Source organism: Mobula birostris, chromosome 22, assembly GCF_030028105.1.
Source record: "Mobula birostris isolate sMobBir1 chromosome 22, sMobBir1.hap1, whole genome shotgun sequence".
Lineage (NCBI taxonomy): Eukaryota > Metazoa > Chordata > Chondrichthyes > Myliobatiformes > Myliobatidae > Mobula > Mobula birostris.
Genome location: NC_092391.1, coordinates 14,667,732 through 14,691,489, shown reverse-complemented (window position 1 = coordinate 14,691,489; position 23,758 = coordinate 14,667,732). Strand labels below are relative to the sequence as shown.

The 23,758-nt window shown below is 39.6% G+C and overlaps 1 protein-coding gene across 1 annotated transcript in view; it reads left to right on the top strand.

The window, feature by feature from the left end:
• stom (stomatin) overlaps positions 1-23,758 on the top strand; it is a 68,555-nt gene that overhangs the window by 33,681 nt on the left and 11,116 nt on the right. Inside the window, exons 4-6 of the mRNA XM_072240073.1 lie at positions 17,418-17,500; positions 17,613-17,816; positions 21,985-22,119. Of these exons, the coding sequence (XP_072096174.1) occupies positions 17,418-17,500; positions 17,613-17,816; positions 21,985-22,119 (422 nt within the window). The remainder of the gene's footprint in view (positions 1-17,417; positions 17,501-17,612; positions 17,817-21,984; positions 22,120-23,758) is intronic.

Below are 23,758 nucleotides of genomic sequence, written 5' to 3'. Positions count from 1 at the left end.
AACAATTTTTGTTGCAAACCTGCTGTTCCCAATCCCTAACTCTTTGCCACTCATACAGTCTGTTACTGCTGCTGTATCATTTTCTACATTACAGTGTTACCAGTTAAAGTACTCCCTTCGTTAAAATATGTCTTAGATGTTTTGAAAAGTACTTTATTAAATCAAGTCCATTCTCACTGGATCCTTGTCAAACATTGGCCCTAAAACGGTAAATTGATTTTGAAGACATGACTAAACCCAATAACCTGTCAAAGGTTGGTAGAAGTAGCAAATTAATTTTCTTTAAGAGAGATATGGGTAGATAATTGATAAACAAGCTGGTGAAAGTTTAGTTCTGGCAGACAGGAATACAGAGTGGAATTTACAGAACCATAAATAATCCTTATTAAATGGTAGGGGTCTCAAGGGCCTGAGTGACAGCTTCCTGATCCCAGTTCATATGTTTGTATCACTCTGTGGGATTATCTTGTGATGCTTTACCAAAATTCATTTGTTAAACCTAAATAGGGAAGGTATACAGCTTGCTCTTCTTTTTGATGGAGTTTTAAGTCCGTAACCTATCTATTGCACTGTGAAGTTTCTTTATCATTCTGTAGGCTCCCAGAGTGACATGGCACCAGCTGTTGTGGTTATTTTTAACTCTGGGTGATGCTGCTGCCACTTGCTGTGCAGTGTTATGTAGTGAGCAAACAAGTTCAGACTTGCAACCAAGTATGTGAACCTGAAGTGAAAAACAAGTCCTGGTCTTCAACCAGCTCACATGAACCTGGACCCTCACATGGGTGACTCTATGCCTTGCTTTCTCCAGGCAAACCCTTTTACACCAGGGTGGCTGGGCAAAGAATTACTGTTCAGCCTGTGAATCAACTAATTACATGGGATTTTCCAGTTCACAGACATTGTTTTGAAAGGGAGTAATGGAGAGTGAGCTTGAGGGAAGTAGTGAACGAAATACACTCAGTGGCCGCTTTATTGGGTACACCTGCTCGTTAATGCAAATAGCTAATCAGCCAATCGTGCAGCAACAACTCAATGCTTAACAACATGCAGACTTGGTCAAGAGGTTCAGATGTTGTTCAGACCAAGCATCAGAATGTGATCTAAGTGACCTTGACTGGGGAGTGTTTGTTGGTGCCAGACTGGGTGGTTTGAGTATTTCAGAAAATGCTGATCTCCTGAAATTTTCATGCACAACAGTCTCTAGACTTTACAGAGAATGGTGCAAGAAACAAAAAATAGCATCCAGTGAATGGCAAAAATGCCTTGTTAATGAGAGAGGTCAGAGGATAATGGCCAGACTGATTCAAGCAGACAGGAAGGCAACAGTATCTCAGATAACCATGTGTTACAACAGTGGTGTGCAGAAGAGCATCTCTGAATGCACAATACATTCAACCTTGAAGCCTTGAAGTGAGTAGGCAACAACAGCAGAAGACCACACCGCATTCCACTCCTGTGCCTAATAAAGTGGCCACTGAGTGTATATCCCACTGTGATAGACTGCTCATTGTAATTCACTGCTGAATTAAAACTTGTTCCCAGCCTGTGCCATGCCCTCAATCTTGTAGATACTGTGCTGAATAGCTTAGACTTAACTCCCAGAAAACTTTCTTTCTTAATAGCACAGGATGATTCAATGAACATCTGAAAGAAATAACTCAACTTCAAATTAAACAGAGTCATAAGAGCCATACTGTCCAAAGTGTCCAGCAGATCTAGTCCTATTTAAATGCATTTGGCCTATACTCCTCTAAACCTTTCCTATCCAAGTATCTGTCTAAGTGTCATGAGCATTGCAATTATACCAGCCTCCACTGCTTTCTCTAACTGCTTGTTACATATACTCACCATCCTTCATGGGGAAGAACCTGCCCCTCGGGTCCTCTTTGAATCTTTTCCCTGCCAAGTTAATTTTATGCCTTCTGCACCATAGGAAAAAAGGCTGAGACCATCCACATTCTCTGCTCATTGTAAACATCTAAAACGTCACCCCTCAGACTCCTATGATCCAGGTAAAACAGTTCCAGTTTATCCTTATAACTGAAGCTTTCCACTTCTGGCAATATTGTTGACTTTTCTACACCCACTAGCTTAATCATATCCTTCCTAAGCTATGACAACCAGAGCTGCACACTATGCTCCAAATGCAGACTCACAACATCCTAAACAATGGTAACATAATGTCCCAACTATACCATGTCCAATATGTAACCAGTTTTGGTGTCATCCACAAACTTCTAATCATGCTACTTACTTACATCAAAATTGTTGAAATATATGGCAAACAACAAGGAACCCAGTACTGAACCCTGAGGCACATCTTTGGTCACAGGTTTTCAGTCTGAAAAACAACTCTTCAGTACAGCCCTTGATTCCTATAACCAAACCAGTTAAGTATCCAATTGGCTGGCTTATCCTGAATTTCATGTGATCTAACCTTTTGGACCAGCCTGCCATGTAGAACTTGTCAAAGTCTTGCTAAATCCATGTACCCTGCCCTTATCAGTATTCTTGGTCATCTTTGCAAACCATACAGGGATTTGATAGACACAATTTGTACATGCAATGCTATTGCAAACATTCCTAATCAGTCCTTGCCTTTCCAAATACAGATTAAAAACTGTCTCTCACAATGCCCTCCTGCAACATTCACACCACTAATGTTAGATACATTGGCCTGTAGTTCCCTGGTTTGTCCTTGAAGCCCTTTTTCAATAAAGACTTTAAAGGGATTTTAGAAGTTCAGAGTGCATTTGTTATCAAAGTATGTATGCAGTATACAACCCTGGGATTCGTCTTCCCCTCAGCCACAAAACAAAAGAAAACCATGGAAGCCACCCTGATTCAAAGTCGCCCAAAATAGCAGCAGAAAAAAATGAGCAACCAGGAACTACAGTCCAATCCCCAAGCTGCAGACCCAGAACATCGGTACCATACTTCGACAGCATTGAGGGAGAGATAGGCCATTCAAACACAGGCTTTAGGTTGGTTTCTAGGAATTGCTATCTACAGTATTTTGACTTTCCATTAAAATCGAGCTTTATACTATGTTATTATAAGTAATACAGCTTGCATTTTTAACCAAAGTATTTTAAAAATACTAAACATTCTTCCTGCTCTGTCTCCATATCCTTTAGCTTTTTATTAATATCCTGAAAGCTGTTCATGTCTGTTTTGAAAACAATCATAACTGAGCCTCTGCAATCTTCAAGGAGAGGCAGGAGAAGTGGGAGAAGAGAATTCCAAAGATTTTCTTCATTAAGTGAAGAAAAATCTCCTTGTTTAATATCTAAATGGCCTTTCCCCTATTTTTGATATGCTTCATATTCCATAGACAAATCCCACCCCTGCCCATTTTCCAGATCTCACTTATGGTAGTACATTTAGTCATTGTTGGTAGTCTGATAATCACTTTCTTCTGTTTCCTACTGTTAACATTGAATGTTTCCAAAATTGCCTGTAACTCATATGAACCTGCAATGGATAACTACACCTGATTCATTTGGTAGTTAAATCTATTTAGATAGTATTTCCAAATTTTTAGTGCTTTATCTTCCTATACTCCAGCAAGTTGTTAATGATCTACTTTGGAATACTGAGTTAGATAAAGCAAGATTAATGCAATATGAAATGTCATTAAAGGAATTCAAAGAAGGTAAACTGCTAGAAGAACTTGGGAAATCAAACTGCAACTGTGGAGGCAAAAAGATTGTGTCTAGGTTGTGCAACATCCTGTTTCCCTCCTCTTTATGGTAATGAAGGGCTGAGTGATACAAGAGTATGTGCAGGAGAACCAGTAGACCAGTCAGCCCTTTGGAGCCAACTCCACCATTCTGTACTTCATGGCAGATGTATAATCCTCAACTTCCTTGTATTTTAAATATATTTGATAGCTCTACCTCCATGACTTTCTGGAGTAAAGAATTCCAAAGGATCACATCCCAAGGGAAGAAACTTTCTTGGTTCCTATTGGGAAAAAGTTCACTCCTTATTATGAAGCTTATACAATCTACTTCAAGATGCCCCCACTATGAGAAAAAATCCACTTTCTCAATCCCCCACAAGAAAGATAGATTTTAGTAAGGTTAGTTGTTACTCTTTCAATCTCCAATGAATATAAGACAATGTTCTCAACCTTTCATGCAGCAACCCCTTCATCCACTAATGAATCTAGTGAACATTATCTGTACTGCGTTCAATGCAGGTGCATGTCATCCTAATCCAAATCTGTTCTCAGAACTCGCGGTTCAGTATCAGCATCACATTGTAAAGTTGCATCAAAATGCCCCAACTTCTGTATTCTACATCTTTGCAATAAAACTCAAACATTCCATTAAAGATCAAATTTATTTGTCACCTGTACATTGAAACATACTGTGAAATGCACTTTTGTGTCTATAGCCAACACAGTCTGAATATGTACTGGTGGCAGCCTGCAAGTGTCGCCATGCTTCCAACACCAGAGTTACACACCCACAACTTGATAATCTGAAACTGTACATCTTTGGAATGTGAGGAAACCCACACTGTCACAGGGAGAATATACAAACTCCTTATGGACAGTGGCGGGAACTAAACCCAGATTGCTGGTGCTGTGAAGTGATACCCTGTCTGCTGTGCTCCATGCAGTAATCAATTCAAAGGTTAATTACTTGCTCTTCCTGAATGCCATTTTTTTGTGTTACAGATATTAGAATGTCTGATCCCTTTGTTCTACAACATTTTGTAGTCTCATTCTGTTTAAAACAAAAAAAGTTTTAATTGTTCCTCCTCATGTTTCATTTGCCATCTTCTTTCCCAATTATTTAACCTATCCACACCTCTTTGCAGACTCATTGATTCCATGTCATGATTTGCTATCTCTCTTATTCTTGCACCATCAGTGAATTTAGCTGTTATACACAGTGTCCCCTTATTGGCAATGTAGTCATCAATATAGATCTTAAATAACTGAGTACAAAGCTCTGATCCCTGCGCCACCTCATTAGTTACTAATTGACATTCATGGCTTTGACATTGTGACTCACAGATCAACAATGATCTTCCTGTGTTTTTCTCCCCTGCGTAATCTTTTAACAACAGCTGCTTCCATTCACATGGTGCCTTTTAAAGTGACAAAACAATATTAGCAAACAAAATTAAAACCAAGATCAGCACATTAGGAGAAAGCTTGATCTTGAGGTTGAGGTTGGTTTTAATGGATGCTAAAAAGGAGAAAAGGGAGATGGAGAGGTTTATGAAGGAATTCCAAGCTTTTAGGACTTTGACTACTAAAGGTTAGTTTCCCAACAGCAAAAGATTTAAATTGGGGAATGTGCAGAAAGCAAATCATAGAGGAAGGCAAATATCCTGGAATGTGATAAAATGAATGATTTAGAAATACTGAGGAAGGTGTCACTGGGAGGCAATATAGTCTACAACACACACAAACTGCTGGAGGAGCTCAGCAGGTCAGTTATCATCTATTGAGGGTAATAAACAGTTGACATTTTAACCCTTCACCAGGACTAAAGGTTCTCAGCCCAAAATATTGACTGTTTATGCCCATCTGTAGATGCTGCCTGACATGCTGAGTTCCTCCAGCATTTTGTGTGTGTTGCTCAAAGTTTCCAGCATCTGCAGAATCTCTTGTGTTTATAATCGTGCAGGTTCATGTGGGAATACGAATTGGCGAGAATTAATGCAGTTAGGATTCTGGGTGTTTTAAAGTTTACACAGGATGAGAGAAACCAGCAGGAGTGCCCTGCTCCTGTTGTCTCTGTCAGGTGCTAGGGGCACGTGGCAGATAAGAAGTTAAAAACAGTATCTAGATTGATGACTTTCAGCAACATCCAGGAATACACCGGATGTTTTCATTCATCTAATCCTTGGATTTGGGGCAAAGGCTGCAAGATGTAATTGTACCTAGAAGACCACTGAAACATTGTTCTCAAGTCATGTGTCTGTGGCCAACAGTTTTGAGTCCTGCAAGTATTGCTGCCCCTGTCGACTATTGAAACCCATGCAACGCACGCAAAATGCTGGAAGAACTCAGCAGGTCAGGCAGCGTCTATGAAAAGAACAGAGTCGATATTTTGGGCCAAGACCATTCATCACCACTCGCTCATTAGAGTCCTGATGAAGGGTCTTGGCCCGAATCGTTGACTCTTCATTCCTTTTCTCCAGTGTTTTGTGTGTGTTGCTCCGGATTTCCAGCATCTGCAGAATACCTTGTGTTGTTGAAACTCGTGCAAGTGAAAAAGGAACTGGCATTTAACTCTGGAGCTGGAGATTTTGGGACCAGAAGCAAAGTGAAAGGTGAGGAATTGAGATGAGTAGGATATTGGTATTGGTTTGTTATTGTCACATGTACCAGTAAAAAGCTTGTCTTGCATATTGTTCATACAGATCAAGTCATTACACAGTGCATTGAGCTAGAAAAAGGTAAAAATAACAATGCAGAATGAAGTGTAAAACCTACTAAAAAGAGTGCAGTGCAGGTAAATAATAAAGTGCAAGGTAAATTGTGAGGCCAAGAGTCCATCTTATTGCACAAGAGGTCCATTCAGGAGTCCGATAACAGTGGATAGAAGCTGTCCTTGAGCTTGGTGTTACGTGCTTTCAAGCTTTTTGATGAGAGAGGAGGAAAAGAGAGAATGTTTAAGGTGGGGGTGTGATATTTGAGTATGCTGGTTGCTTTACTAAGGCAGCAAGAAGTATAATCAGACACTATTGAGGAGAAGCTGTTTTTGGGGAAGCACTGAAAGACTGAAAATGGTATACAAAAGAAATGGTGCTACATGCAGAGTAAACATCTGGTTGAATTTAAGACCTAGAGTAACACTACTAGTTGTTTGAGCTATGGTGAGATTCTGCTATACTTAGACAGTGATGTTGGGAGAGGCAAGTCAGCCAGGTTCCAAGTGCTAATCATGACACTTCTCAGATTGCTTTTGTAAAGATAGTGCTGTGTCGACTGTTTTACTTCTTTGAAATGAGTGGGTCTTTCCGGGGCACACAACTGTTGCCTTCCCAATATTCAGTAATGTTCTCTGTGTCTCCAATTGGGACGTGGGCCACAGCCGGGAACAAGCGTGCCTGTCAAAGTTCTGTCAAGCTGGCAACTTTGGCCAGTGCTTTTGTGGATTTACAGTTCGAGTGTTTATGACCACATGGCTAATGTGGTTAGTCAACAAGGTCAGAGGCTCACTGTGATCGTTAAATATCAGCTGAATTGCTAAACGATGAGGGTTCCTGAATTAAATAGCCAATATGCATTTCCTCTCTGTTTATCCTTGCATCCTTCTTGTCGAGGAGTGAAGAGAATTGGTTATGGAACAACCCCTCACTGTCTCAAACATGATCTATGTAAAATGGTATATCAGTGGATAGTCACTGACTTTCCCAGGACAGAAATGGCTAATACAAAGGGACATAACTTTAAGGAGATTGGAGAAGTGAATGGGGGGAGGGCAGATGTCAGAGGTAAGTTCTTTACACTGAGTGGTAGTGGTGGTGCATGGAACATCCTGCTGGGGATGGTAGTGGAGGCAGATGTATTAGGGGTATTTCAGAAACTCTTAGATAGGGACATGGATGATAGAAAAATGAAAGGGTATGTCAGGGGGAAGGGTTAGATTAATCTTAGAGTAGATTAAAAGGTTGGGACAACATTGGGCTGAAGGACCTGTACTGTAATGTTCTAAGTTATTAAAGTGGAACCCCATGGCATTACAAACAAGAAAAGCAAATTTGTTCCTGGTGTCTTTGACCATTTTCAATCATTTATTTGGTCATGGACCAGGCTGGTGGTGTAGTGGCATCAGCGTCGGACTTCGGGACGTAAGGTCCCGAGTTCGAATCCAGCCGGCTCCCCTGCACGCTTTCCATCCATGCTGGGTTACGAGCTGGTGATCCCTTTGGAAACTCACCCGGCAGAAGGCAATGGCAAACCACTGCTGTAACTTGCCTCGTACGCGGTTCCCCACTACGTCAGAGAGGCGTGGAGAGAAATCGTCCGCTATCTGGAGAAACTGGATGTGACGTACCTTTCCTTTTTCCATTTGGTCATGATCATATTGCCATCTGTGCACTGTTCTTCTCCCATATTCCCTACTTGGTGAGCGCTTCAGAAACATTCCACTGGAATAAAGTTATCCAGGTCATGTGAATGAGGCCAGAAGTACACTGTATAAATGATTATCCATTGATTCTACTTCATTTTATTTCCTGTACTGGACCTATACAATGATGTTGCTGGGATTTGAGGACCTGAGTTATAGGGAAAGGCTGAATAAGTTAGGTCTTTATTTCCTGGAACACAGGAGAATGAGAAGATTTCGTACAAAATTGTGAGTATAGATAGGGGTAAGTGCATGCAGGCTTTTTCCACTGAGGTGAGGTGAGACTAGAACTAGAGGTCATAAGTTAGGATGAAAAGTGAAATATTTTGGTGGAAACCACTCAGAGGCTGGTGCGAATGTGGAATAAGCTGCTAGCTAAAATGGTAGATGTGAGTTCAATTGCAATATTTAAGAGAAGTTTGAATAGGTACATGAATGGGAAGGATATGGAAGGCTATGATTCAGGCGCTGGTAGATGGAAATAGGCAAAAGAAATAGTTAGGCATGGACTTGATGGGCTAACATGCCTGTTTCTGTGCTTTAGTGTTCTGTTAAACACTTGCCTAGAGCGTTTCCTCCCTCAGCTGTTGGTAAATTTCCACAAGCAATACTGACATCCCTTGAGTAATCTTGTCTCTTAAAGGCTCTTGCAATGTTTTCCTATGCAATTCCCGTATCTTGTGCTCACTGTTGATTTTGGGTGCTGATGTTATCCATTGTGTCAGTTAAAGGTTAGCTTTATTTGTCATGTGCACATTGAAACATACAGTAAAATGCTTTGTCTGCATCAACAGCCAGCATAGTCGAGGATGTGCTTGGGGGGGGGCAGCCCACAAGTGTTACCATGTTTATGGCGCCAACATAGAATGTCTACAACTTATTACTCTAACCTGTATATCTTTGGGATGTGCGAGGAGACCAAAGGACCCAAAGGAAACCCACGCGGTCACAGAGCGAACATACCAAATCCTACAGACAGCAGTAGGAATTGCACCGGGGTCACTAGTGCTGCGATAGCATTACGCTAACCACTATGGTACTGTGCTACAGACAAAATCAGGCTGAGTATAGATACTGTAAGTAAAATTGAAATGATAAATTAAATACAACTGCAAACTATCTCCTGTTTAATCTAAAGCAACGAGGTCAGTATAAACCTTTGAGTAAGCCTCTGTAGAACGGATATTATCAAAGCTAAAACTAATAGCTCAGAAATCAGATTGTGCTGTTGAGATAGCTTGCCATTTCCAAAATACTCCAGAAACTGTTTAATGGCAAAATTGAGAGAGAGTCCCACTGATGTTGAATCAGATTTGGTCCCATCTATAAATAATCATCCCACCAAGCTCTCTGTACAGCACTGAAGTGGAAAGCCATGGTAATCATAAGATATAGGAGCAGGAAATAGGCCATTCAGCCTATCGACATTTCTTCCCTTGACGTTCTCTAAGTAAGTTTAGCCATTGACGAGGCATCTTTATTTTTTTACAAACCTGCATGTTAGAAATATGGCTGGTGGTGTAGTGACATCAGCACCAGACTTAGCACTTCCCTGCTATGCAAGGTCGAGCATTGACCTGGCAACTTCGTTTCATTAAAAAATGGTCAAATACTACGGAAACAGCAGGGAAAAAATGCCACCTGATATGCCACAAGTTGCGAAAAGGAGCAACAACAATGTGTTCAAAGTTCTATACATTTTAAAATTTCATCTGGAGAAAAAAAGTGAAAGATACTATTGGTAATTCAAAGGATCCTGTTCTGATATTGACTGGTTACTGGTTAATACTGTGTTGCCTCCAGTCTTGCTGATTTGCAAAGATTAGCATTCACATAGGTTTAATTTAGTATTATTCCCAGCCTGATTGCAAGTGATCGGGCAACTCCCCTGCATCAAGTCTGATGACCATACTACCGTGTGTGCCTGAGATTGATTTTGCAAATATACTTATGCAGATAGAACAGCTGATAGAAAGTACAATGGGTGCAATTACCGCTCAGTCGCTTGAGGGATATTTCACCCATACCACTGCCTGTGCTGTGGAAGTAGCCTGAATCTTAGTGATTGCATTTTGGTTTGCCTTACTGTTTTCACTGTCTCCTAGTATCCAATTTGGACTGGGCCCTCCAACTGAGAGCTATGATTTATGTTATGAAACCAAGTGTGAAACGTGTACGTCTGGCAATTATTAATTTACCCTGAAAACCGAGAGAGAGTAGATAGAAGGAAATGAATTGCCATGACCTTTGCACTGGTCAGAAAGGTGGAAAAACAACAAAATTATGCATCTGATAAAATGTGAGTGGAAAACTAGTTATCTGTGTGTCTCATAAAGTGCAACAAAGTGAAGAGGGATTGTACAATGAACATGCAATTATCAGATTAAATCCAATGTGAGTGTGTAAGTGGGGGAATTCTCTTTGGAAAATTTTACAGTGTGTTGCAAATAAGGTTGTTTCAGATTCCATTATGTAATGATTTTCTGCTGGTTGCTGGCAGACGGCCCTGTTCCCCTACTATCAGCTAACGCCAGGGTTTTGGAACTTGCCCCATCTCAGTGATGACAGTCAAATCAAAAATTGTGTAACAAGCCAGAGTTGCCCTTAGACACAGTAAACCTTTTAGGCTACTTGACCAACTTCCACAATACAAAGCTGTTCGTTACAACTGGACATGACTCTCAAAGTTCTGAGGGGTTTTCTAGATTGATCTGACTTGTGATTGTAAGATCTGAAGACTGTGCAAATAGTTTGAAGTAGGATGTGTTCATTACCTTTTTATTCTGTTCAGCACTATCACCCATTCATCCCTCATTTGTGTAGTCCACCTCAATTCTCCATTAGCAAATGCAGGGATTTTTACCAAGATCTCCAGCTGTGCTCCTTTTGGGTGGAGATTGCATTAGCTGGTTGTGGCATATAATGAAGGTGTATAATGAAGGTGTTGGCAGTCTGTGAGTGCTGATGTTATCCATTGTGTCAATTAAAGGTTAGTTTTATTTGTCACGTGCATATCGAAACATACATTAAAATGCTTTGTTTGTGTGAACAGCCAACGCAGTCGAGGATGTATTGGGGGGCAGCCCACAAGTATCGTCATTTTTCTGGCACCAACATAGAGTGCCCGCAACTTACCAACCCTAATCTGTACGTCTTTGGGATGGATGAAAGAAACAAAAGACCCAGAGGAACCACACGCATTCACAGGATGAGCATACCAATTTCTACAGGCTGGCGGGAATTGAACCAGGGGTCGCTGGTGCTGCAATAGCATTGCACTAATCACTATGCTATCATGCTGCCAACAAAACTAGGATGAGTATAGATAGGGTAAATAAAAATTTAAATGGTAAATTCAATTCAACTGCAACCAAACCGTCTCCTATTTAATCTAAAACAGCAAGATCAGAGTAAATGTTTGACTCTGTAGAATGGATACTATCAAAGCTAAAACTGATGGCATCTTTGATCAGTTAGAAATCAGATTGTGATGTTGAGATGGTTTGCCATCTCCAAAATATTTCAGAAACTGTGTGATGGTAAAAATGAGAGAGAGCTCCACTAATGTTGGGTTCTGTTATGGTTCCATTTATAAATAATCATCACATAGTCATAGTCATACTTTATTGATCCCGGGGGAAATTGGTTAACACCAATTTCACACCATGCTTTCTGTACAGCACTCAAGTGGAAAGCCGTGGTAATCGGGTTTCTTCCCTTGACATTCTGTAAGTAGATTTAGCCATTGTCTAGACATCTTTATTTTAATACAACCCTACATGTCAGAAATTCTATACATTTTAAAATTTCATGGAAAAAAGAAGTAAAAGGTACCATTGGTAATTCAAAATATTCTGTTCTGACAATGACTGGTTACTGGCTGATCCTGTGTTGCCTCCAGTCTTTCTGATTTGCAAGGGTTAGTATTCATGTAGATTTAATTTAGTGTCAATGTTATTCCCAGTCCGATTGTAATTGATTGAGTAACTCCCCTGCATCAAGCCTGGAGACTCCACTGCCACGTGTGACTGAGACTGAATTTACAAATGTAGTTGTAAAGATAGAACAGCTGATAGTACAATGAGTGGAATTTCCTCTCAGTCGCTCAAGGAATATTTCACCCGTACCACTGTCCGTGTTGTGGAAGTAGTCTGAATCTTTGTGATTGCATTTTTGGTTTGCCTTACTGCAGTAATTCCCAATGGGTATAGTTACATGTCCTAAGAGGGCATTATGGGGGAAATGGAAATCGCAGGAATGTATTCAAGATTTTGGGCGGGGGGGGCACGGTAAGCAGCCCCCAAACTAGGGCACTATAGTTATGAGACCTTACATGATTGCTCAACTGCACTAACTAGAATAGTATAAAGGTAACTTGCTGAACACCAACTCTATTCCAACTAACATTCAGTCTCTCTGAATCCTTGTCAATGTAATTTTCACTGTTGTGATCGTCTTCATTTTTGTCTTGCTGTTCCTTTGCGTGCCTCTACTGTCACGATGAGGCCAGACTTGAGTTGGAGGAGCAACTCCTTGTATTCCATCTGGGTAGCTAGCCCTCAACCTGTTGGCATGAACATCAATTTCTCGAACTTCTGGTAATGCCCCTCCCCCTTCATTCCCTCCCCATTCCCATTTCCCTCTCTGACCCTATCTCCTTACCTGCCCATCACCTCCCTCTGGTGCTCCTCCCCTTATTCTTTCTTCCATAGCCTTCTGTCCTCTCCTATTAGATTCCCCCTTCTCCAGCTCAGTATTTGTTTCACCAATCAACCTCAGCTCTTCATTTCACCCTTCCCTTCCCGGTTTCACCTATCGCCTTGTGTTTCTTCCTCCCCTCTTCCCACCTTCTACCTCTGACTCCTCATCTTCTTTCCTTCCAGTCCTGATGAATGGTCTCAGCCCAAAACAATATTCTTTTCCATAGATGCTGCTGAATTCCTCTAGCATTTTGTGTGTGCTGCTTGGATTTTCAGCATCTGCAGATTTTTTTCTTGTTTGCGATTGATAGTGGTCTCATTGCTATCATTTTGGAAATGTTATACGAAGCAAAGTGTGGAAAATCTCATACAATTGGTGAAAGATTAATAACACTCGCTGTATCAGAAGTGCTTACCACTGTTCTCAAAATGGATGTTTTAAAATCAATTCCTCTGAGTGATAACTCTGTAGTTCATCATATGAATTGCCATGACCTTTTGCACAGGTCGGAAAGATGGGGGGATAAAACACGATAGAATTACACACAAGATAAAATGTGAGTGGAAAACTAGTTATCTGTGTCTCATAAAGTACAATCTAAATTGGAGAGGGGTTACACAATGAACATTAATGAATATTAGTGTGTAAGTAGAGGAGTTCCCTTTGGAAAACTTTACAGTGTGTTGCAAATAAGGTTGTTTCAGATTCCATTATGTAATGATCTTCTGCTGGTTGCTGGCAGACAGCCCTATTCCGCTACTATCAGCAGACACAAGGGCTTTGGAGCTCGTCCCTTTTCAGTCTTGTGAAGACAGTCAACTCAAAAGCTGTGCAACTGGCCAGAGTTGCCCTCAGACACAAACCTTCAGGCTGCTTGACCAACTTCCACAACACAAAGCTTTTCTTTATGACTGGACAGAACTTTGAAAGTGCTGAGGGATTTTCTGAATTGATTCTTTTGGTGATTTGAAGATCTGAAGACTGTTCAAATAATCTGAAGTCAGGTGTGTTTCTTACCTTTTATTCTGTCCATCACTATTGCCCATTCATCCCTCATTTGTCTAGTGCACCTTAATTCTCCATTAGTAAATACAAGGGTTTTCACCAACATCTCCAGCTGTACTTCTTTTGGGGTGGGCATTGCATTGACTGGTTGTAGCGTATAATAAAGAGGTATTATTTAGTGTTGGCCATCAGAGGTTTATAATTAGGCCTTTGGTTCTCTGAACAAGATTTTAAAGACTGTTCTGGTGGGTTATCCTCTAGTATTTCTTCCAGTTCATAAAATTTGAATGGAAAAGGCCTTTTTTAATGAAGGAGGATTTGTATTTTAATACTGTCATCGGGCTTTCTTTACAGATCCCCACCTAACCTCCCTCCCTCGCTCCCTCCACCCCTTCAAAGGGTAAAGGATGAGAAGACTCTTAACTGAATGGAATGGTCCACTGAAAGGAATAGAGTCATTGAATTATATAGTACGGGCACTTGGGCCCAACTCATTCATGCTGACCAAATTGTCTACCTCAGCTAGTCCCACTTACCTGTATTTGGTGCATCTCTTGCTAAACCCTTCCTGTCCGTGTACCTATTCAAAGGTCTTTTAAAAGTTGTAATTTTACCCGCCACTACAGCTTCATCAACAGAACATTTAATATACCCACCACCCTCTGTGTGACAAAGTTGCCCAACAGGTCCACTTTAAATCTTTCCCTTCTCACTTTAAACCTATGCTTTTAGATTCTCCTACCATGGAGAAAATCTGTGACCATCCTTCTTTTCTTTGGCCTTTGTATACCAAGGTTACACCTCAGCTTCTTTTGCTTCAGGCCAAGGTACAAAACACGGTACCAACAGTCACACACAGCACATATGGTTATGATAGCCTATACAGTCACAAAATAATATTAGCACAGATCCATGAGTGACGTGGCCTGAAAATTGATGATGCATGGGATGTTGTCCTGGAGCCATGTTTCCACAAGAACAAGCACGCAGCAGTTCCTCATCTCTCGCAGCCACAAACAAAGGCAACCAACCTGTCTTCCAGGGAGTGAACTCTAGAGAGATCCAGCCTTCAGAGGCCAGCACAGATTCCAGCGCACCCTTTGTGCCTCTGTTCTCTCCTACACCTCCTCTGGAGCCTTCTCCAGGGCTGCCGCCACCTTATTTTCCCCACAAGCTATTTTCATTCATGTGTTCCCCTGATTCTCCTATTACATAGCTGGATCAGAACTAAGAAACAGTCACCAATTAACCTATTAGCATGTTTTTGAGATGTTGAAGGAAACTAGAACATCTCTTTTTAGCAGCCCTGATATTTGTATGAAAGCATGCGCAGGAGATGCAGTTAAAAATTTAATGAAGCATCCCAAAGTTTTCTAGAAGTTGCAGAGAGCCACAATGTTACAGGAAGGTCAGTGGGGTCGATGAGGTTTGTAATGGTGTATTTAATATTTAAGTATTAGTTTAGTAATCTTGTATAAGTTGATTAAGCATTCTTGCTCATTTAAATCATTACGAGTTATGTGTACAAATACATGAATTGCATACATCATCACGCTACCACATGATACATGCATGCCTCACTAAAAGTAAGTTCAAAGCTAGACTCACATTTTGGACTCCTGGGTCTTCCTTTAAATTAGTTTAATTTTTTGAAGTTAACAAACATAAACAGTTTTGTGCTTGTTTGTGCCTTTACTGTGAGGTTGCACCTGTTGAGAAGTCATCAAGCCAAACTGTTAATTTTGTACCTCTCCACAGCTGCTGAGTTTTTCCCGGATCTTCTGATTTTGTTAATGAATACATTACTTGAAACAGAAGTGTTTGTAAGGCTGTGGGGAAAGATCAAGGGAAAGTTATTAATTGCATCAATTTATAAAGTGCCAGTATATGCAGAATAGATCAGTAGTATTTTATTTATTTATTGACTTACAGTGCGGAGTAGGCCCTTCTGTCCCTTTGAGTTGCTTCACCCAGCAATCCTCCAATTTAACCCTGGCCTAATCCCAGGACAATTTATAATAACCAATTAACCTACCAACCAGTACGTCTTTGGACTGTGGGAGGAAACCCATGCGGTCATGGGCAGAACATACGAACTCCTTACAGACCGCAGCTGGAATTGAAACCCAGGTCACTGGTACTGTAAAGCACTATGTTACCATGATTTTAGTTCACTCTGCATGTTCCCTGAGAGTTTGCATCATTAAATTAATAATAATTGAACCTCAATTGGGTTGGTGATGTCACATATCAGTTTTTATAACTATTAAAAAAATTAAATTTATAGAAAAGTACTAATTCATTTAGGACCTGATACGGGGCAAAAGCCTTTGGGAGAGGAATCTTTCCCATTGGGACAGAATTCTGTTGTTTTTTGTTGTCTTACTAATTTCTTGCCACTCTTCCATAAAACTACAACTGGTGAAGCACCCAGGCAACAGTAGTTGTATGTGCAGTCTCTCCCATCTCAGCCACTGAAGCTTGTAGTTCTTCCAGAGTTGTCATAGGTCTCTTAGTGGCCTCCCTCACTAGTCCCCTTCTTGCACGGTCACTCAGTTTTTGAGGACAGCCTGCTCTGGGCAGATTTACAGCTGTGCCATATTCTTTCCATTTCTTGATGATTGACTTAACTGTATTCTAAGGGGTATTCAGTAACTTGTAAATTTTCTTGTATCCTTCTCCTGACTTGTGCATTTCAATAAACATTTTGTGGAGTTGCTTGGAGTGTTGTTTTGTTGTCACGGTGTAGTTTTTGCCAGGATACTGACTCACCAGCAGTTGGATCTTCCAGATACAGGTGTATTTTTACTACAATCAATTGAAACCTCTTGACTGCGCACAGTTCTCCAAAAACAGATCTCTATTTAACTAATTATGTGACTTTTAAAATTAATTGGCTGCATCAGTGATGATGTGGTATGTCATATATACTTATTCAGTCAATTGTTTTATGTACGTAATTAATTTAGATCACTTTGTAGAGATCTGTTTTCACTTTGACCAGAAAGGAGTCTTTCTGTTGATCAGTGTCAAAAAAGCCAAATTAAATCTACTGTGTTCAATGTTGTAAAACAATAAAATATGAAAACTTCCATGAGTAGTGAATACTTTTTAGGCACTATATGACTTTAATATAATATTAATATAGTGTATATATTGAATGTATAATGAGTTGCAAGATATTGTAATGTATATATGTAATGTAATGTAAACATTGAGGAAGAGGGATTTTTGGGGTAAAACGACTATTTTCATCAGAAATGGGAATTTCTGACTGCCTAAAAATTTTAAATAGAAATGTATGGGTTTCTTATTTTGTGTGCAATCCTTTTGAAATGTAAACACTTTTTTTCTTGAATCCTGTAGGAAATATGATTATAAGTCACCGTTTTTAAAGATGTGTAATATTTGCGTAGTGTTCAATGTAAATAAGTAAAATAATGATTAAAATGTGAACCTTGTAAAACAATTTGAGACATATATGCAATTAAAGTGGCACTTAGCTGTAATTACACACTCTGGTGTTTATAAATTATGAGTAAGTAAAATTAATGTCCATTTGTCTCTGTTTATTTTTGTGATTTTTTTTCTCTCTCTCTCTAACTATAGGTTTGTTCTTTGTCCTGCCATGTACTGACTCCTTTGTTAAAGTGGATATGAGAACTATTTCATTTGACATTCCACCTCAAGAGGTAGGACATATAAAAATTCAGTGCTATTTAAAACTTCCTTGAACATTGATGTTTCATTTAATGCTCTCTCATTTTACCTACACTGTTAAATAAATTTTTTCCTTGGATTTAGATTCTCACCAAGGACTCTGTGACAGTCAGTGTTGATGGAGTTGTGTATTACCGTGTCCAGAATGCAATACTTGCCGTTGCAAATATCACCAATGCAGATTCTGCTACCCGCCTTTTGGCCCAGACCACTTTGAGAAATGTACTTGGAACAAAGAATCTGTCTCAGATTCTCTCAGACCGGGAGGAGATTGCCCATAATATGCAGGTGAGTTTTGTGGGCTTCTGGTGCTAGTTCATTAGAGTTTTTGTGTAGCATGGAGTTTGCATCAAAACTGGCCATTCTGGCCAACAGGTGAATACTGATCTTTGAACCTTCATTTCCTGTAATCCTGGTCACCTTTATATCTAACTTTATGTGCTCACTTCATTCCCCACTGACCTTCAGCCCTCATATCAAAAACAAAAGTGTTGAGCAGAATTAACAAAATAGGCACATTTATTAAAGTCGGGATCACCAATTGTTAATTCAAGAGCTTTCCAGCAGATGTGTATATCAGCAGTTTCAATCATATTACCTCAACATAAGAACTTGGACCTCAGCAAATGCTAAGGGGAATAGATGATTTTAAGAAGAATTTGTAACATTCAATGTTTTGTTTGGGATATTGAGCAACAGGCAAGATAAATAATAAAGGAAGGGGAGTAAGGCATGAGTCATTAGCTTTTCCTGCAAATAGATTATGGCTCATTGTCATCTCATTGCCTTTCGAACAGAGAACAGCGTTGTGCAGGAACAGACCCTTCAGTTCACCATGTCTGTATCAGTCGTAACGCCTGTCTAATCCTCTGTTCACTCTTTATGTGTCTCTAAGTAAAATTGAATCTGCTTCTACTACCTCCCACTCTGCATATCAACAAGATCCTGTTTAGAGATAAAATGAAAGGGGAGTAAGACATAAATCATTAGCTTGTCTTACAAATAGATTATGACTGATTCTCATCTTGGGGCAAATACGTTCGGGACTTTTAAGAGAAGTTTAGATAAGCACATGAATGTAAGGAAAATGGAAAGATATGGATATTGTATTAGGCATAAGGGATTAGTTTATTATGTCATTTGATTACTAATTTATTTAGTTCTGGATAGCATTGTGGGCCGAAGGGCCTGTTCGTGTGCTACACTGTTCTGTGTTCTATGTTTAACAGAACATGTTCACAGCCGATCTGGAAGATGGTATTCCATTTGATCTCATTCCAAAGTTCCATTTAGAAACACACCAGAAACTTTCTCTGCATTTATCTTTTCAATCCCAGTATCATTTTAAGACATTTAATTTGATTACCTTATAACTTTCTAATCTGGAGAATTTAGGGCAGGTTAATCCAACCTATCCTCTCAATTTTAACCTTTTAAGCCCACATGTTTTAATCCTTTAAACTGTGTGTTATTCTGGTGAACCGGTCCTGTAGTTCTTCTAACCTCAGTACATCTTTCCTTAGGTTTGGTGATCAGTACTGAGCAGTTAGGGTTTGCACAGACTGTCATTTCTGTCACCCTAAACTATAGCCCTTTCAGCCTTTTGATGGCTTGTTGGTTACTCTTTGTATCTGTGGAAATGCCTTCGTTGATTGAGTAGTTAGTTAATTCCGTCATAGTAATAATTTTTCACCTCATATTCTTTGATCCAAAATGACCTCTAGACTCCTCAGTACCCCACATTAAATTCCATCAGGCATTGTTTGAATCTATCCCTTTCATGCTGCCTTCAACATAACCAAGTGTATCTCCTAAAGTTATCTGGAGAGTTAATTGGCAAGCACTGTCAACCCTATACCATTTCTACATTTTATGTAATGCTAGTATTGTTATGCAGTAGAGTTGATTACTGTATCTATGTTTGGACTTGGTAGCTAATGGAAAAATCAAATATTTTGTTTTCGTCAGTTTTGACCCTTGCCACACAAGTATTTATTAGTATAATGATTGGAATCAGAATACCAATCTGGCAGGGGCACGTTATGAAAATAGTTTCAAAGATGATTAATTGCTAAGTTTGTATATCTTATACACTCTGAAATCTAGCTCCTCTTTACTTAAGTTTTCAATCATTCTATCGTAAGCTGTGACAAACACCACCAGTGATTACCATGATTAATGCACCGGGTTATTCATGGTGGTTCAGTTGCTTTTTCCTTTTCTCTATCAGGTAAACTTGCTATTTTATTTCACCATTTTCTTTTATCCCCAGCTTGATTTTTAATGATTTGAGTAATCTTTCAAAATGTTCTGTACAATGGATGTAAAGTGCATTTTATCCAATGAGGTGAGATCCACCTTGTTGGTTGATCTAAGATTTCCTTTCACCACATGGCCACTAGGTAGAAAATGATGAACATGGCTAGCAACACTTTTTATGATAGTACTTTGTTCCGTGCGATAGGTGTGACCTGGAAACCATCCACAGCTCCTGCCTGTGATTAGATCTGTATGCCTTATGCCTTGCACCTTCTGATGCAAGACATCCAATAAAGTATTCTCCCACTTAGTCATCATCCCATCCTGTCTCTGATCCCTGTCTACCTATATAGCACTCAGAACATTTGAGCACCTCCACTTTTGACCTCTTGATCTTCCACAAACATGTTGTTATTGTCTGTGCATCAGTTTCTTTTTCTTTCTTGAAGATGCTCCTTAGGGATGTCTTGCTTTGACATATGCTATAAAATATGTAACAAAAGGGAGCCTACTCTTCAAAAGGTGATGCCTCAAAAAAGCAGCATCTATCATTTAGGATCCCCCATCACCCAGAACATGCTGTCGTCTTATTATAACCAAAAGGGAGGTGGTTCAGGAGCCTGAAGGCACACACTCAATGTTTTAGGAACAGCTTCTATCCCCTCTGCCATGACATTTCTATATGGACCAATACCTACCCATTAACACCACCTCACTATTTTTGCTCTCTTTTTACACTAATTAATTTATTTATTATCTTATTGTAATTTATAGTATTTTATGCACTATACTGCTGCCATAAATCAAATTTCACGACAGTCAGTGATATTAAACCTGATTCTGATAATGAACTGCTCCTCATAATTCAAAGCTGTCAGTGTTGCTGTCTTCCATATGAGGTAGGGAAGGAAATGGTGTGACAATTTGCTGTGGACCGGCATTAGGAACAAAGAGCAGATAAGAAGATGGGCAATTTTCATTTGATGATTCACTTCTTGACTCCCCAAAACACTTCTGGCATCTCCAGTCACCAGCCGGGTGTATGGTTCAATTCTGTCCCATTTCCTGCAAGGCTATAGTTCCAAAAATACTTATCACCATTCACAAGAAAGTAACCTGCTTGATATACATTTCATCCACTTTCCTAAATATTAACTCCCTCCACCGGTGCAGTATGGCTTCAGTAGGTACCATCCAAAACAAATATACTAAAGCAGCATGACTTTGACAGCACTTAAACATATAAAGTGAATTATCAAACAAGCAGGTGCAGCAGGTATACAGAGGAACCATCAACAAGTCCCTTCCAAAACAGATACTGCCCTAACCTAATGTCATTCCTTTGTCACTGGGTCTAAAGTCTTGAATTTCCTTCAGAACTCTGAGGATTCCATCATCAAAAGGAATTTTAGGGGTATTTGGGAAGAGACATTTCATGAATGACGGAAAATGGCTCCATGTCAAATTATGTTCATTAATTCTTCTGTAAAGAACCTGAGGGTAATTTTCTCTATTCAGTATAAATGAGATTTGAAGATGGGGGAGGACTTTGTGTTGTGTCTTTACTTTGAGAGACTTGCATTCTGTAACCACTTTATTTGCTTGTTAATGCAAATATCTAATCAGCCAATCATGTGACAGCAAATTGATGCATAAAAACAACAGATACTGTATGGTCAAAATGTTCACATCAGAATGGGGAAGGAATATGATCTAAGTGACTTTGATCGTGGAATGATTGTTGGTGCCAGACCAGATAGTTTGAGTATCTCAGAAACTGTTGGTCTCTCTGGATTTTCACGCACAAGACCATAAGATATAGGAGCAGAATTAGGCCACACGGAGACTGATGCAGAAAACCATCTAGTAAGTGCTAATTCTGTGTGTGAAAACAACTTGTTAATGAGGACGGTCAGAGGAGAATGACCAGATTAGTTCAAGTTGACAGGAAAATAATAATAACTCAAATAATCATGTGTTACAAGAGTGGTGTGCAGAAGAGCCTCTCTGAATGTACAGTATGTCAAACCTCGAAGTGGATGTGCTACAGCAGCAGAAAACCACTGTGTGTGTTGATGTAAAGTAGGATTGGCTACTTTAAGTGCTATTAGAGACTGACATTTCCAGACCCACAAAAAAATTGCACAGCTTTGGTGATTGTGCACCATTAAATTTACTGCTTGATGCTCTCTCTCAGACGACCCTCGATGTTGCCACAGATGAATGGGGGATTAAGGTTGAGCGTGTGGAGATCAAAGATGTGAAGCTGCCCATCCAACTACAGAGAGCGATGGCAGCTGAGGCCGAGGCATCAAGGGAGGCCCGAGCCAAGGTAAGAGAAATAAGATTGGCTGGTTCTAAAAGTATTTTGTGTGGCCTAATAACTGAAGTTTCGATCCTGAATTTAACTAATTTTACTAAGCTGCATTTGGACAAGAAATGATTTCTTCCCAATTGTACATTCTAATGCAGTGTATACCAGTCCCGTATAAAGAAAAATAACAGGAATAGCAAATCACATCAAGGATATATTCCTTCAACAGTCATATATACGTAAATTGTGCAATTAATTTTCTAGGGATTCATATAGTTTGACAATTCTTTTGCTTGGCTGATTGCTACTACATTAGAAACACTATTTGGATGTCCTGTTTTCTCAGAATCAGCATTTCTATTTTGATAAGCACAAGCTTCTTTGAAAGGTTACGTGATAGTCCTGTCATATGTCTGTAGTGACTGCTGAGGGACTCTCTTGAATCTTCGTTGGCTGATCTTTTGTTACTTGAAATTGTTAGGTGAAGGAATATTGGCTGTGATAATTTCTTGGACTTTGTGCCTATCACAGACTCACTTAAGTTTTGCCCTGTTTAAATCAATACCCCTACTCAGGCCTTGTACTCCTACTTGAATTAGTGAAGTGTCTTTTGGCTGTTGACGTATTTGGACTTTGCTTATTGAGTATTAGATTATAGACTGCTGGAGACTTTTAGGATTTAGTTACACCCAAGCCTGCCTTGGGTTGCCAGAATTGGATACCTTACAAGAGATCATGCTCAAACTGCATCTGACTGAGATGCAGCTCAGAATTGCAAATATTTCTGTATCAAAGATATTTACTGGAGGAAAATTTAAAGTAAATTTATTATCAAAGTAGATGTATGTCACCATATACTACGCTGAGATTTGTTTTCTTGCAGGCATTTTCAGAAAACACAAATAAACATAATAGAAACAATGAAAAATCTACACACAAAAACTGCCAAACAACCAATGTGTAAAAATTCAGACCATCTCATACAAAAAAAACACAAATAATAATAAACAAATGAATAAATAATATTAAGAATATTATAGACTGCTGGAGACTAGTTCTGCTGCACACAGTGGGTGGAGAATGGAAACATTGGTAGCTTTTCAGTAGATAGTTATGGTCGTAGAAACACTGATAGTGTTAACCCCATCTACACATTAGAAAGATTAAGTGCAGTAAGTTCAGTTTTTGTCAAGGTTATACCTTGTCAATTAATGTTTATTTTGATTGTGGAGGTCTGTGCATTCTATGCCTTTAGTAAGTGAAAAGGATCCTTGCTCTGCATAAGCATCTTACAGAGCATTAATTGATAACGTTACCACAAACAGCTACTTCCAATCTGTCTCTGGTGGGTAAATCCTCAGTGGAAAATTAGTAATACAGAAGCCTGCACAAATGTTCCGGAGTCCTGATTTCAAATTCAACCATGGCAGCTGTGGAACTTAAATTCAGTTAATAACTTGCTAGTTGCAAAGTTAGACATCTTAGTCATGATGGCCACAAAAATACCAGAGTATTACAAAAACACATCTGGTCCCACCGCTGTACTTTAGAATGAAACCTGTGGTCCTTGAACTGAGCAACACACATCAAAGTTGCTGGTGAACGCAGCAGGCCAGGGAGCATCTCTAGGAAGAGGTACAGTGGACGTTTCAGGCCG